The 17153-nt window shown below is 38.5% G+C and overlaps 1 protein-coding gene and 1 long non-coding RNA gene across 5 annotated transcripts in view; one reads left to right on the forward strand and one right to left on the reverse strand.

The window, feature by feature from the left end:
- The window catches only part of PLPPR4 (phospholipid phosphatase related 4), a 34367-nt gene that overhangs the window by 3435 nt on the left and 13779 nt on the right, over window positions 1–17153 (forward strand). Inside the window, exons 1-3 of one of the 3 annotated variants that reach the window (XM_074832569.1) lie at window positions 11306–11347; window positions 11662–11847; window positions 15853–15982. In XM_074832569.1, the coding sequence (XP_074688670.1) occupies window positions 11767–11847; window positions 15853–15982 (211 nt within the window). In that variant the 5' untranslated portion in view covers window positions 11306–11347; window positions 11662–11766. Of the gene's footprint in view, window positions 1–11305; window positions 11348–11661; window positions 11848–15852; window positions 15996–17153 lie in introns of those variants that run through there. The other 2 variants (XM_074832568.1, XM_074832570.1) reach the window with 2 other exon arrangements.
- LOC141926572 (uncharacterized) overlaps window positions 10655–17153 on the reverse strand; it is a 72102-nt gene continuing 65603 nt past the window's right edge. The window contains exon 7 of one of the 2 annotated variants that reach the window (XR_012624152.1): window positions 10655–10739. This is a non-coding gene — a long non-coding RNA (uncharacterized LOC141926572). Of the gene's footprint in view, window positions 10740–16028; window positions 16108–17153 lie in introns of those variants that run through there. The other variant, XR_012624153.1, reaches the window with a different exon arrangement.

The following is a 17153-nucleotide window of genomic DNA, read 5'->3' on the forward strand; positions in this document are numbered from 1 at the left end:
AGTTAAAGGATAAAACCAATATGCCTCACAAGATCATTGTTATCACTAGAGTTATTCTTCATTTACACAGGAAAAGCGAAAGGAGAATTGGGCTAGAGCTTTGGAAAACATAGAAATGAGAAGGAAATAAAATGAAGAGAGGGAGCTTCTGAAAAATGTGGATGGGTCATTCTCTAAAAACATCAGATGCAAACAAATGAGCATTATGAAATAAATGTTAACACATTATCAATTACATATTTTTCAAGTTTCATGATTCATAAAATAACTTGATGATTTATCCTATGTATCATAAGGATGTTTTAGAGGTTATTTTAAAACACTGGTAATACTTCTGCTTAGCAGAGCCTCTGATCAGCACACTCCTGAGAGCTGAGTAGTTTTAGATTGCCTTGTGTATCATGCTCACCTGAAGCACACGGTAATCAGCACTGCCAGACAGTTTGGCCGGTTTTATTCTAATGATGCTTGTGGCATTTTAGGGTTCTGTAGACTGTATGGGTTATCTGAGCTTCATTTGCATAGCTGAGAAAGACAAAACTTGCTATGAAAATTCATAGTCCCTTTGGTCTAGTGAGAATTCATTTTCATGGTAAAATGTACATGCCTCTGGGAGATATGGAAAATGAGTATTCCTAGAGTAAGTTTTGCTTTTTGTTAACTTTCTTTTCAGCATATTCAGAGTATATCACAAGTATATTCACTTATAGAAGAAATATGGGTGTCTCGCATTTTAATATGAATCTGGAAAACTTCCAGGGTTATGTAGTTTCTGTTTGTGGCAGAATGGTCAGACTTTAGAGGCAGGACAGACATACATTTCTTCTTGGTGAAGGAAAGGACTGTCTTCACCCATGCTATCCCACTTCAAAAACTCCTGGTTTAAATCCTGGTTTCTCAGAAGTTGCTATGAATTTTGCCTTTCACTTCAGTGGCACTATTGCTTCATCCAGTGCCCCAAATGTGGGAATGCAAAAGGCCAAAGCGTTGTCAATCTGAGTGACTTGATGCACTTACTCTTCAGCTAAACTGTGGTCCTGTGGCACAGCCTTCATCTGTTGGTTGCTTAACTTCCATGGACTAAAATCTGAGACATTTCAGACAATGTCCCTTGTACAGTTAATTTTTTTCCTTTACATTGTCTTCTAGACATTGCGTATGATGCATGCATACTGATACAGGTGGCTTCTTTTTCTACATTTTCCAGAGCACAGCCAGGAGTTAATCGCACCAGGATTGTTTGGAAACACTTCTTTCAGTACTGGAAGACCACTTATTTTTCTTGTTCCCCAAAGGAGCTGGAATTCTCACCAGCAGAAAGCACAAAGATCTGTTATAACTGTAGGGCTGCAAAACACAGGGGGTCATCAGCTGCCATTGAAATAAGTGCATGTAGACAATGTTCACTGTGTCTCAGCACCTCAGATGCTTTATTTCCTTTTGTTTCTAACATACACTGACAGAGCTAAGTTTGAAATGTCCAGTGTTTGTACACATCACTTGGTAGTTCAGTGCCACTTCTAGGTCACATCTGGAAGTTTTTTTCAGCTATTCAGCCATGTATGAACCACCACATTTAAATTATGCACTTTGTCACTTGCAAGTCCTGTATAGGTGTGACTGCAAGAGACACAACAAGTCAAGGGAGTGCAGTGATTAGAGCAAGAGTAGAGGGAGAGTAGGCTATAGGGCTAAATCTTCTTCTTAAGAACAAGATGTTTGGATCTAGTGTAAGAGTTAAACTATACTGTTGTGTCTTGGAGGCACAGTGTAGTCACATTCCTCTCCAGATTTTCTCTTACACTTAAATTAGCTTTAGGGGGAAGAAAAAACCCAACAGAAAACCCCAACTGTATAAGATAAAACTATCCCCATATTGTGGAAGTAGCATAATACTTTTCAAATACATTGCTTTTTCACTCAAGAGTCAACCATGTGTGAGGGGAGGGGAAGAAGGAAAAATACATTTGTCTGCTCAGTGAGCTGACCTTGTCATGTGGCTGACTCAGAGAGGATAGATGTCAGATTTGTTTATAACAGTGCATTAGAGACCAGCATCCTCAAAATATTAAGGGGCTATCTGAAATCTGAGGAGGCTGCTATGCATTCAAAATAGCTATACTGGCCAAGTCATCAACATTACATCCTCCACATCACTTCTGTGCTTATAGAAGAGCCATACAGCCTGCACACTACCAGCTTTTAGCAGAAGATGAGCAGAAAGGGTAACAAAAGGGGAGGTGTCAGGCCTGTGCCAAGGCTGTCCTGGGAGAAGAATTGCAAATGTCACGTTAGATCTCCGTGTTTGGCTACTTGCTTGGCAAGCGTAGAGTTTGAGTAGTTCATGGTGAAAGAAGGCCCTGCTCCATTATCAGCCCTGCACCATCCTCCTGACCTAATACCTCAGTGGTAAAAGGAGGCCTAAATATGTTAGAAATTAAAGAAGATTCATTTTTCCATTCTTCCAAAAATTTATATCCCTCTATGATTTTCTTCTGTAATTGTTAAAAATCTGTTAGTCTGCAGCCAAAATGAATAAAGAACAGCCTGTTGTGGAACCTTACATACACAGGAGCTGAGCTGTTACACCCATTGTATCTTGACTGATGATCTTGTCACTTAAAAATTCAGTTTGTAGGAAGGAAGTTCAGAAGTGGCAAAACAGCATGGGAGTAAGGCACAGGAGGAGGGTTGGTACCCACAGAATTATTTTTGTGTGTGTATGGAAACCAGTGTGTTTTAGAGAGTAGAATAAATTGTAGTATTGTGTAGGGATTAGCAGCTTTGTCCCCTAGAGATGGGGTTTTTGAGGAAACTTTTAGCTGAAGTTTGGTAACACTCTGAACCAAAAATAACCTTTTTTTGAGCTGTTGCTGTTCTTGATTTACCATAACCTTGCAACAGGAGCATAAAAGAAGTTTCGTAATCAACAGTATGTGAGATATCCTAAATCTCATTGTTTGTAGTTATTCATTGATTATACCTAATCATTCATTTAATTAATAATCATATTTAAATTTAATAATTAATACAATCATTTACGTTTAAAGTCACACTGAAAAGAAATGCATTAATGGTATTTTTTGTGTTGTAAAATTTCTGCATAAGAATTTGCTTTCTGTTTAAGCACATATACTTACTTAAATTTTTAAAATTATTTTTAGATTATTCCTGCCTGAGAATATTTTTGTTAAACAATTCTTATTTTGTTGCTTTCTCCCTGGGTAATTGCTGCTTCACATACATTTATCAAGTAAAAGAAATAAGCACTTTCAGGATTAACATGCATTCAGCATGACTTTGAGATTTCTGAAATACATCAGTGATAAAATTTCTATTTATCAGCTCTATTTTTGGTCTTACACATAGTGAAAGGTTTTCTATTAAGATTTGGCAAAAGATCAAGAGGTTTGAGGAGTTGCACAAAGATATCTGTTGTATTTCTAAAGCTAGACTCTAATTGGCAGTCACCAAACAATTAAATTAAACTCTAAAATTAATGCTGGAAATAAAGATAACTTAATTTTCCAAAATGGTAATGATAATGGATTTCAATGGCACCTGGGATTTGAAATTAAACTGAGAGTTGAAATTAAATCCAGTAGTGTTAAATCTAGGAGAAGACTGACCATCATATCATGTCTCTGCAATTAGTTTCCACAAAATTTAGACAATGGTGAGGTACAGATCTTTTAGAGAAAAGACCAGTTCCTTACAGCTTTGGGCAAGATGAAATCTGGATCCAAAAAAGAGACAAAAAGCAGCAGAAACTTGAGTTCAGAGAGAAAAGCAAAAATCCTTTATAGAGAAGCAAATCTTAGACTTCTGAAAAGCCTGAATGCCTTCTCTTATAAACCTGAGGCATTTAAGAATTCAGTTTAGAACATGAAAAAAAATCTACAAACCTGACTTTTAGGTCAAGCAAGTCCCCTGCTCTACAGCCATCCTGTCCTTAGTACTATCTCTCAAAAGTCCTCATGACAGCCCAGGTTGCAATGCATCTGAGCTTGTGCTTGGTCTTAATCCCAGCCCTGCACAACAGTCTCACTGAGGGTGAAGGTGTAGCTAAGCAGGAGCCATGGATTCTCAAAACCAAGAGAAAATGACAGAATTTGGGCTGATACCATTTCTTCTTCCTATTTCTGGAAGGTATTCAATCAGAGTTATGATCTCAGCATTCACTCCTGTCAGGATAAGAGAGTCCTGCCCTCCTTCCATTCTCTCCTCCTGTCTTTTGTGAATCTCGCAGCAAAATACAACAGGACAACAGCCAGGGCGGTTGAAAGCTGCAATCACCGTTACTTGGCTAAGAATAGGAATACCTTGTCTCCTCAACCCACCACAGCCCTCTTTTTTGTCTCATCCATCTGCTGTACCTTGTCATTTAGACCATGAATTCTTTGGCACAAGGACTGACATTTATTATACATTTTAATAGCATCTTCCACAATGCCACAGCCTTGCAGTACAAACACAATGTAATTATTAAATAGAGCATCCTTCTACAAGTACTTGGCTGGTATTTTTTCCATGAGGAGAAACTGATGGCATTCATTAGCTATCTCTTTGAGGCAATCCTGTTTACTTACTTGATTGCTTACAAAGATTCCGTGATTCCTGGAAAACAAGAGAAACACCAGGAGGCAGCTCCCATGCTCAGGAACTCCTTGCTGTGGAAGGGCTGCAGAACAACCTAAGGATCTAAGAATTTCATGGCCATCCAAGTCTAAAAATTATTTACAAAATATAAAAGATCCAAATAGTGTATCAGGCATCCCTTAACCCATTTTGACAGGTGGGCTAGTTACGCTGTTTTCATTCTGCATCTGGCTACTCATGTCTTGACTTCCTCTGAAAGCTACGTACATACTGTTTCTCTCTTTTCTGTCTATCTTTTTTGCAGGCAGGTAAAACTAATCCATTCCACAGCCAGCATCCATTCTTGAGGAAAATCACTCAAGTCATTCCAGCCAGCACACTGAGCAGTGACTTCAGTATTCAACTATAATTATAAGAGAGTCATTTCATTTTTTCCCCCTACTTCACCTGACTGAAATACAGCCCAGGCTAATCACTTTTGTAACCCGTATTTAAAGAGTGTCTGCTGGTAGCCATCAACACAGCCTGATAAACCACCACCACAGGATCTGGATACGAGTTCACGATAAGTGATAAAACCTGTAGTGCATTTTAGCAAAACAAAGAGAGGTCAATAACTGCAACCTACAAAACAGGTTCAGACATTTGAGTATGTGAAACTACATGGTTGCACTCTCACAAAGCCCATGGATTTTAAGATGGTATTCTCCTGAAGATAAATATGGACTCTTTGCTTAGTTAAGTGCTGGCAAATACAAGACTTAGATATCTAACTGTACAGTTTTAGAGAATTTATAGAAGCTACTGATTCCCAGAGAGTTTTGAATTATGTATATATGTAGTTGCATATTCTTTCAAGGTAAGAGAGAAATGGGGGGTGGGGGTGCTTATTTGTTTCCTTTTATTTTGGTTTGAGCCTCACTGTCTCCATGGTGTCATTTAAGAAACCATCAATATCTGGTTGCTACTGACTTGCCTGTAACACTTGCAGAGAGAATGTGGTTTTAGTGAAGCTTTGATTATTTGGAAATTCTCCCAAGGGGAGAGAGCACCTTGAATTAGAAATTTAGGATTCTGCAGAGACCCTGTGGAATAGTGAAGTTAAAGGTCCTACGTTTTAACTCAAGAGCAAGCAGTTCAGTGTTTCCTTCAGAACAACAGGCTGTGTGCCTGGTGGAAGGCTGGAGACAGAAGTCAGTGCCCCAGCTGCTGAGCTATCCAAAGGACAACCTTGTGCTACTTAGGGTTCTATCCACTCCAGTAAGATCTTCCTACTAATGCTTGACCTTCCACTGCCCCATCTGTCATACCGGACTTGCATTCCTGCATTACAGAGGGTGCAGTGTGGAGGAGTTACAAGTGTAGGGTAAGAGGTGGGGAATATGCTGGTACTGGAGACCTCAAGTCTATGAACAGCTCACCTAGTGGTCAGATAAAGAAATGCAGAACTGCAGCTGGCAAAACTGATTTTAGGGGTAACGGTACAAAGGACAAGCATCCAACATGTGTAAACCATGCCACATATAGTAAATTGAGATGTAATGTGAAAAGACAGACCAAAAGAGAAAAAGCAAGGTGTAAAAGTGCATCAGCAAATGAAAGTGAACCCAAGTGATTCCTAGAGTGAGGAAGAATCAACATCAGCTGCTCCTGACGAAGGATTTGGGATGTGCTATACTAGACTCATAAATAGCTTATTTTATACAGAATAACTACTTGTCACTACTAGATATAGATACAAAAATCACGCAGAGTTGTACCCTACAAAGATATGCGAAACTAAAACAGATTAGGCATAGCCTAATTTTTAAGGTCGTTGGAAAAACTGCTGTTACAATTAAACCAAATAAAAACAAAGCTCCAGGCAGGTCAAGACAAGTAGGGCCGACATAGCACTTAGGAATATGGTGTAGTTGGGAACTGTCAGTGCTAGGTTAACGGTTGGACTAGATGATCTTCAAGGCCCTTTCCAACCTAGATGATTCTGTGAAGTACAGACAAAGCATGTTTGACAAGTCCCAGTCCTGGGTCCTTGCAAACTCAGTACAAAATCTGTGGCTTGTTAGTAGCAATGACAACACTGTCTTTAGTGGCCTATAGCTCTACAGGTTCCTCTTTTCATGCATTTGAAGTCATGGAAAACTAATCACAGGGAAGTTTAACAGAAGCATTTCTATCTACCTGGGGTTGGCCCAGGAAGTTTGGGCCTGGTGAAGGGTTTTGGGCACGACCAGCATGGCTTCCATGTGTAGGCTATATCATATGACCAGTAACAAATTGTGCTGGCACTGTGGGTCCTGGATAGTCTTAATCCTCACAAGCAGACCAGGAGCACCCCAAAACAGCCCAAGGAGCAATCACAGAATGTCCCACAGAAGAGTGATGGGCAACCTGAAGAACTGTTATCTCCTACCTCTGAACTCCTCTCACAGCCATCTCTTCTTTCAGTTTTCTGCAATATGGGATATGTGTCTTGTGGCTCTTGGCCAGAAAGAAGATTTGTTACATATCCTATCAGTTCAGAGTAGTTACTGTGCTGCCAAATGCTCTTTCAGTTTGTGCTGCACTATGTAACATAGAGGACGTTTTCACCTTTTATTTTTCTCCTTACAAGATCTCTAGGTATTTACATCCTTGTTGAGCTCTTGGGAATAGAGATCATCTTTTCTCATTCCTGGACAATCTCTAGCTCAATACAGCAAAATCTTTTTCAATATTAATAGCATTAATTATAATTAATAGCAAAAGTCCTGTGATTTAATAAAGGCTCTTAACTTACAGTTTAAGAAAATAACAGGAGGAAAAGGAAAAAAAAAATTAAAAAAACCCCAAATCAAACATTTTTAGCAGCTGTGCTGATTATGGTCCTGACTCTAAGACTCTTAAGCCAAACAGAGTTTGACCACTTGGATCAAACTCTACATTTACAGGTCTAAATTACAAGCTAAACAGGGATCTTTCTCCATTAGCCAACCAAGGAAGTAAGAGTATAAAGACTTATTACTCAAGATATGTGAACTGAGGTTGGGGGTTTTATTATTTTAATTAGGAACAGGAAAATTCCTATTCCATTTTGTAATTAAAACAATACACATTCTACCATCTAATTATATTTGACATTTTCAAGGTGTTAGGAGCTGAAGTCTATAATTACAGAACTACTGCTGCCTTAAGCAGAACACTCCATAAATATTCATATATTAAATAGCCAGTTATACTGTTTAGAAGATTATAGAAAAGTTTGCTTTTTTTTTAAGAAATGTTAGACTTTCAGAAGATGCATTTTCTATTTGTATTTTAAAAAAGATGGGAAGAAAAATGTCCTGTGGGATCTGACATACTGTATATAGCAAATTGACTATAAACCTATTCATTAGTATTGTAAGCAGTTATGTTGGAAATTCATAGCCCTTTAAAATTATTTCTTTTCTTTTAGCAAAATGGGTAATTACAGTCAGAAATAATATGGGAGTCCTGTAGTGAAGTCATAAAACAGTAAAATGCAATTCTTACAATTCCTTCATTTTGTAATTAACAATAAAATTATAGCCTACATACAGTAGTTTTTTTTAAAAAAAGTTATCCACATCTTTTCTTTTAGTGTCTCACAATAAAATATCATTTCATATATGGCCTATTTTTGATCATTCGATGTCGCCATTTAAAACAGTTGCCTGCCTAAGAATACCATAATCAAAGTAGAGGTGAACTTGTGGGTAGTGCAGAGCCTGTTGTTCGAGGAGAGGCTTTCCTTTTCTTGACATTAGAGAAATGGAAAAATACACAATGAAGATGAAATTCTTGAGTGCAAGGCGTTCCATCGGTGGACCTGTTCTGTGTTTCTATTCTAGGAAATGAACCTTTGGAGACATCTAGATAAAAGGGCATAATTTCTGAAAAGAAGGGCAAGAGGCACTTTGCCTATTTTGTCCATTTAGCTTATTGGAATATGTTTGTGTCCTGTTATAACATGCTTTGCCCCATGGGACCTGGACGCTGGCTAAGTCATTAGGTATGACTTTCAAATAGTTAATAATAAAAGACATTGCAAGTGTTTCAAGAGTTGAATGCTGTGCAGAAGTGAAGCTGTGATACATGTGAGTTCAAATGCTGTGCAGAATTTTGGTGTCCCTGCACAGCAGGGCAGCATGCGCTGTGCCAGCCTTCTGGTCAGGAGGCCCCTTGTCCCACACAGCTCCACAGTCTCTGTGCAGGCAGGTGTGAGAGAAGGGCACCCAGTTCCACAACAATCTTAATTACTCCCAGAGTATGAAGACTTTAGGGAAGCCCTCTTTCATCCCTGCACATCTGTATAATGACTAGAAACAGTCTAGCCCATGTTGACTACTCATGCATGCTTGCATTATAGTCAACCAGGGACTGCATCCAGCAGGAAGTGAGTAGTATTACATAATGCATCCAGCTAAAGAGTTGGACTTCGTCCTGTGATGGGCGGGAAGCAGGACTCAGTTTAGTTATATTGTATAGAATTATTTCATACATATGTCAGATTATAGAAGTTACATATTATCTATTCACATAATATGCATTACATATGGTATATGTTATATGCTGTACATAATATGTATGTGTAATATAGTATGTGAGTGCAAATATACATGTATGTTTGGGTTATATACACACACACACTCTACCTACTGAAGCAAACTTACTAGATGCCAATACACATTCCCTCCCTTTCTACACAATCACAGCCTCTATACTATGTGACATTACAATGCAATCGATTTGAACACAGATAGCCAGGCAGGCAAAATTCTTCCATTCCTCACCTGCAGATTTTGCTTAAAACACTTTGAAGATACAACTCTTCAAATCTGTCCTTCAGCACATCAAAGATGAGCTGTTCTTTTCAAACAAAAACTAAGACATATTAAAAAATGTTTCAGTGAAATTTAGCTAGAAGTCTCCTCCTTTAACCACCCAGAATTATATTTTATGCACAAAAAGTCTCCATTTTAAAAGCCCAGTATTTGAAAATCTGAAAATGGCCAGTTAATGCAAGAAACCATTGTCCCTCTGCCATATATAGTAGGTTTTATTCATAATTTTACCAATATATATATTTATCCAGTTTTACCTCTGCTTATTTATTCCATTATAGAGTGGGATGAATGACATTGATTTTAATCAATCAATTTTTGTAAATGTGTACTGAACATTGCAAGAATATAATGTAAGTATGCCTGAAATTGTGTTAGGACAATCCCTATTTCTCATAATGTGAGGTGCTTGATGTAAAAGAGGAGAGTTTCTTTCTCAAGAGATGTGAAACAGCCTGTCCTGATTCTGGCTGGGATAGAGTTAATTTTCTCCCTAGTAGCTGGTACAGTGCTGTGTTTTGGATTTAGTATGGGAATAGTGTTGATAACACACTGATGGTTTAGTTGTTGCTAAGTAGCACTTATTCTAAGTCAGGGATTTTTCAGTTTCCCATGCTCTGCCAGCAAGCAGGAGCACAAGAAACTGGGAGGGAGCTGACCCAAACTAGCCAAAGGCATATTCCATATCATAGGACGCCATGCTCAGTATATGAACTGGGGGGAGTTGGCCAGGGGAGGATGATCACTGCTCGGGGACTGGCTGGGCATTGGTCACCAGGTGGTGAGCAATTGCATTGTGCATCACTTGTCTTTCTTGGCTTTCATTTCTCTATTTTTGTTATTCCCCTTGTCATTACTACTACAATTATTATTATATTTTATTTTATTTCAATTATTGAACTGTTCTTATCTCAACCCATGGGTTTTACTTTTTTTTTGCCTTCTGATTTTCCTCCCCATCCTACTGGGAGGGGGAGGAGTGAGCGAGTGGCTGCGTGGTGCTTAGTTGCCAGTTGGGGTTAAACCACGACACAGCCTGATGAGATTTTAATGATGTTATCTGTGTAAGTGATGAATCTGTTTAGTAGTTGCAAGCTTTTACTTTTCAGCTGCAGCTAATAGTGAGGAAAAGTTAATGTGATAGCCGTCTTAAAAAGATGAAAAGGAAGCAGATAGGCAGTTCACATCATATTATCCATAGATACCTTCATTGCAGTAGAGACACAGGGAAGCAGTCATTGCATCTCAGTGGAGGAGTAGGAAGTTTTTCTAATGTTGCCTTGTTCAGGCAGGACTCTGGGAAATAACAAACAAAAAACATTTCTGAGCATTTAAGAGGATACAGAGAATAATCAAATGCTGCTGGTCACTTCTGAATGCCCCGATGCCCACCCTGGGGGCAGGACTACCCTCTCTGTTCATATATAAACCAATGGCCTCAGAATGCCTTTTTGCTGTTTCTTCTCTTGAACTACTTCCTTCCACAGAGGCTTACTGGTTGAATCTGTGCTTTCAGGAGCTGGTGGCAAGCTGGGGTGAATTTACCCCCAGAGGCACCAACTTCACTCCTAATAAATTACTGGAAGTAATTGCGAAGGTTAAAATCACTAAATAGCTACAGGATAAAAGAATTGTGAACCATAGTCATCATGGTTCTAAACAGACTGAGTCTTGCCAAAGTTAATTGCTCTTTTGATAGAATTACAAAATGAATGCATGAAGGCAGAACACCAGATTACCATGTATTTAGATTCTAGGGAAGTACTGGATACTGTTTTTCATTAACTGTTACTTTGAAACTTAATGCAAACTGGCTTTGATACATGACAGGGTTGCTAAAGGACCAAAACCGTGATGATGAACAGCAGAACGCTTGAGGCCTCACATGGGAGACTGCAGTCCTGGTACTTCCTTTTAAATAAAAAAATAATCTAAGTTTGTCTGTTAATGATTCATAGATGAAAAGGCTAAATTATGTGGCCTGAAGATTGGACTGGGTGTTTTGACTAGCTTGGTAGACAACAGGGTTATTTGATATCAACTGAATAGTATGATCTCTAGAGAATTAATTATTTAACGATGGTAAAATGGATATGACAAGGAGCAGTGAGATGTAAATAGCAAGCATCATGCAGATTTATTAACAGACTATGTTGTCTTTGCAAAAGCGTTGCTATTCCATTTCCCAACAGTAATTTGTTGCTTTCTTCTCTTCTAGTTGCCCATACTGGCATCTTCTGTTGTTAGCCTCTATTTTCTTGAACTTACTGATGTCTTCAAGCCAGTTCATTCTGGATTTAATTGCTATGACAAGAGTCTGAGTATGCCATACATTGAACCTACACAAGAGTCTGTCCCCTTCTTGATGTTGCTTAGTCTGGTTTTTGCTGGACCATCAATTACGGTAAGTTTGAGGTGCCACTGTCACTTATTAAAGATTCTGAACAGAGTTTCAGTTGGCATAAAGAAAATAGCTCCTTTGGTTTCAGTTCGGCTGCAGAGTGTCATCCAGGCTAATTACCTTAGGTTTTTAAATTCATCTTTTGTTCTTGCTGCAATTGCTGTGTCAAATAAAAAGAAATCTAGAGACTTTTACCATACTAGAGGGATTTAATTGTATCTGATTTTAGGCAGCTCAGATAGGAGCCTCATTCTCACACCACTCCTGTTTGGCAAATGGAGAGCGAAATTCACCTTGAGTGGGTGATTCCATGCACCTAAAAAGCTGAATCAACCTTCTGAAAGGGTCTCTTCTCTCCCCTGACAGCAATGACTGCCATCTCGGCTAGGCACTTCTCTAAGGCCAGCTGCAAATATATTTCTGCTGCCAGCTACTCTGAATTCCCTTAAATTCAACCAGTTCATTCCTTTTATAACACTAGCCAATTTGCAATTACAAAATCTATAAAATGTGATTCCCATATAGAAATCAAGTGCTGTTGTCTCTTTGCTTTCCAGGATGTTTTTTGTCATTTTTTAATCTGAACTCTTCTTACTGTGATTGATTTTGGTTGCTTTAGAAACCATTTTTGAAGGGTTTTGCACAACCATCAGGCTAAAAATTGTACTCATTTAGGAACTGAGAACTAAGACTCTCAGTGTTCCTGGTGCAGATGCTTGCAGCAAACACCAAATACTGTGATAGAACCAAAACTTGGTGGTATTGCAGTTTGGCTGGGTTTCTTAAGTTTAGACAGTGTTTCTGGTAACAACAAAGTAGACTTTCCTGAGATAACCATAGAAGGAATCTATACAGGCTCACTTGGGCCACAGTAGAGGGGTAAAAGCCGACTGTTACTTCAGAGAGTTTATGTCAAGCCTAGGTAATATCAAGCACCTTCAACTGAGATGAAAGATGCCCACGTCATTATGGAGGGTTTATTAAGGGCTTTAATTACAGCTAAATTATTTCAGCATTGCATGAAAAAATGGGCTGCCCAGGGAGGTGGTGGAGTCCCCATCCCTGGAGGTGTTTAAGAGTCGGGTCAACATAGCGCTGAGGGATATGGTGTAGCTGGGAACTGTTAATGTTGGGTTGATGGTTGGACTGAATGATCTTCAAGGTCTTTTCCAACCTAGACAATTCTGTGATTCTGTGAAATTATGCAATAATGTTATTCTTGCTTGAATCATTCTCCTACCAGCAGTACAGACAACTAACCAAACCCAAACTTGAGCATGTCTGTCAAACGTAAGATCAGTAAAGAAAGCAAATCCTGAGGCTTCAAATTACAACTGCTTAAAAGCTGCAAGCCTTAGGAAGGTGTAGTTCATTTGTATTCGTGTGAGCATGAATGTGATGCTTGTATTAGTTAGAGAATGGGCTCTGATAGTGTGAAATACACAACCTCCTTTAACAAAAGGCACTGAAGATGGTGTAGAGCATCAGCTCTCTATTATTCAATACCACTTCTGAAGTAAAACACTAGGGTTTTTTTATCCAATTCTCCCCCTCTTCATTGGAAAAATAGGCCACTGAAGCTCAACACAAAAAAATTACAATTGTGCCACTGTCATCTTTTAGAGTTTAGCATTTTATAATTTAGTTTTCATAACATTTCAATGAATTACACTTTATAAAACCTGTAAAATATAGAAAAGAAAGCATGAACTATGTGAGGAATTGAGGATCTCCAGTAATATGCTAGCCTCTGTCTGCACTTCACGTACTTGCTGCAGTATGAGGCTGAAGGTCATCAAGACTCAATAAAATACAGGTGTGATTAAGCCACATTTTAAATATTTCCAAAGAGTGTAAATAAGAAAAAAATAGGAAAAAAAAAGGGGGGGGGGGGCGGCAAGAAGACAGGCAAATTCTAGTCTCAATCCCTTCTTAAAGCCTTATATAAATATTAGACTAGGACTTAATTTTTTTCTATATTGTTTTTGTTGATATACTCAGTTTTTCTCAAGACTGGAGAACGTATTAAATCTATTCACTTTATAGTCATTTTTTTTACAACAAATCTAGCATTTTGTAATTTATTTTCCCAAGCAGTTATTACACAAGGATCTGTGTGGATTTGGGGCTTTATGGTTGTTTTTTTTTTCCTTTGGGTTTTTTTGCTCATTATTAGTGAGCAGCAACTGCTTTTAACCAGGTCTGTTCTGTAGCCCTGAAGTGCTACAGAAAATTACTACCTGTATGATTGACATATGTCTTATAGCTTGTGGCATATATGAAATTTTCTATATGTATTTATAAACCACAGGAGACTTCAGTGTGGAACAACTGGACTTGTATGAAATTACCAACATGGATACTTTATGTCTGGAATATAGATATACCTGAATTGCAACATGACTTCCATTTGCTCCAAGGAACTCTGAATCTTATCCTCTGACGTATTTTCTCTCTAGTTATTCATTCAAAAATGTTAGTACCAGTTATTTAATCATATCAGTGTAGGTTCAAACCCTTGTCAGCCACTGACTAAAAACCTACTTAAAGGTAACAACGTGCTTTCTAACAGAGATCACCAGGAAATTAGATCACATTGATTTGGGAAATCAATTCACAAGGAAAGAATTCACTGCTGGCAGTTTCGGTCCTACTGCCTCCTCTACTGCTTGAGTTTGTTTCCTTGGAAATACCAGCCTCTGAATTTCCCTTGACATAGGCCTTGCTGTTTCCTAATTTTCTCCTCTATCACACAAGCTAATCTATCTCTCTGGTGTTTTTCCCTGTGCCAGATATTTCCTAGAGCTTGGCTAAAAACTATTTGCGTTTCTCTATTTTTCAAGTTTGAAATACTACTGATTTCTCCAAAAGTTTCAGCTGTAAATTGATCAAATGGAGACAGATAATACTGACCACAGTTCTCATCTAATTAAAATTCCTTAAATAACCCTTTCCACTGACTTTTCCATGTAATTAGACAACCTCCACTACTTCAATATTTCTGGCAAAGGAAGGAACTTTCAATTTATAAAACCTTTAGCTAAAAAAGAGCAGGCTAAGATTGTCCATTGCATCTCCCTTCTCCTAGGGGGAGGGGTCTTAACATGCACAAACTTCACTGGTAATAACAGCAGATTCAGTGTAATTCAGATGATTTAGCATCTCACTGCATTGTCAGCCTTGTGCATCGTATATATTAGTTTTCAATGCATCTGCGGATAGACAAGGTGAATCTCCTCTTAGTGATGAAAACTGCCTCATTAATTTCAGTATTTCAACCCAACCCTTATTCTGAACTCTGTACAAACCCTATGCAGATTTCCAAGTTGCTGCACTATTTAACAGGGAAAACAATCAAACCTGAGACTGCAAATGTATAAATGGATCTGGATTTTCCAGCCAGTAACACCATTTTTTTTTTCATTTATATTCTTCTCTTTACTTCTATTCTAAACTCTTGTCTAGGGCTTCAGTCATTGTCTGTTTTGCTTGGTGTGTTCAGAGGGACCATAAGGACAGAACCTTTTCTACTGCTGTGGATCTGGTTAAAACCCAAGCCAAATTAAACAAATACAGAAGAGCAGGCTGCCACATAATTAGAAGCTGCAAGGGATTGCTAGGCTTGAGGCCAAGACTGAGTGCTAAAACCACCTTAGGAGCACTAAGATATTGCAGTGGCTCTGGATTATTTTAGAGGAGATATCTTCTAATTATTATGTTTTTATTGTAGAAGCATCAAATTTCAGCTGTGGATCAAGACCCCGATTCCACTGAGCACTCTGTACTGTATGCCACTTGCATTTTATTTCAGTGCCACATTCTTGCCTACCCTCACTCAGGCTAAGTTCCATTACTGAATGTTTACATATTGGTACAAATCTTTTAAAGGCAAGTACATGTCAGTGGATGGCATCGGTTGTAGTACAGTTATATTTCAGCCCTTTAAATTCAATCAGTGTTTTCTGAGTAACTGCTACATTTAATTTAACGGCTCCTTTGTCATTGCAGATAATGATAGGAGAAGGAATTCTCTACTGTTGCCTGTCCAAAAGAAGAAATGGGATTGGAACAGAGGCCAATATTAATGCAGGAGGATGCAACTTCAATTCTTTTCTTAGAAGAGCTGTCAGATTTGTTGGTGGGTTTCAAATGTTAGTCACAAAGCAGAGCTTTCCATATACATTCAGTATTCACCATGCAGGTTTCCTTCTCTGAAACAACCTTTCAGAACAATGCAGGGCTGTCACTGGCATAGATCATCTTCTGCCAAAAAACATGAGAAGAAATTGTCAAATGGAGCGACAGAACAGCCCCATGCTCAGTAATGCAGCATCTACACTCTCCATTTCCCCTTTCCTCTCCTGTACTATTGTCAGTGTTTCTAAAAGAATAATTTGGTTTTCCTTCTCTGCCCACCTTGAGCTGGCTTCCTTTCAGTGGTTTCAGTGTATAGTTTCCCCTGCCTGTCTTCAGTGCAGCATCAGGATTCAACCCACCTGACACAGTATTCAGCGTGACAGTAAAAACCTGACAGAAACTCTCAGTAGTTTTGACATTCTTTTTCTGGGATGTGTTTATCTACCTCTTGGAAAAGAGCTAGAACCTGGCAACCTAATGATAGAGAGGAACTGAATTGTTTTATTTTACTTTGTTTTAATTGTCATTTACAAAAACTGAACTTGAAGAGGCAACTGCCCTTTGTTCCCCTTCTTACAGTTAATTTTCTCTACCAATGAGTGGCTAAAGGAAAGGTTTTCTCTGTTCCAGAAATCTTTCATTAGAAAGGGCAGGCTAGACAAAGACAACCTGCAGGACAGCAGACTGAAAATCTGGCACACTAGCCTTCTGTAGTGTGGCAAACGGAGAGGTTATACAGTCTATAACCAGTAGAGCATCCTCTTAAGAGCAGCAGTGAGGAGGTGAGCAGAGGGGGTGGTAGATTACATGAGCAAGGAGGACTGTAAGATACGCCATGCTCTCCACTTCTTCTTCTGTATGACATCCCATTCCATCACCAAAAAAGACAAGCTCAAAGATGCATGAATTTCATTCTTGATTCATACTAGGAATTCACAGATGCTTTCATATTTTAATGACTTTAGCATTCTTTCACTTTTAAAATGAAAAATAAATCTATTTATATGAATACAAGAAGGGAATTAGAGGTAAATCTTCAGGGGAATAGCAGTTGAAAATGCTCAGTAAAACAACTGCATTTACTTCAACTGTCTTATGAATTTGGCATTATTAACCAGACAGAAACATTGATCAGTTACCAAAAAGACTTAAATATTTGGATTCATGGCAAG

Source organism: Strix aluco, chromosome 8 (genome assembly GCF_031877795.1).
Source record: "Strix aluco isolate bStrAlu1 chromosome 8, bStrAlu1.hap1, whole genome shotgun sequence".
NCBI classification, from domain to species: Eukaryota; Metazoa; Chordata; class Aves; order Strigiformes; family Strigidae; genus Strix; species Strix aluco.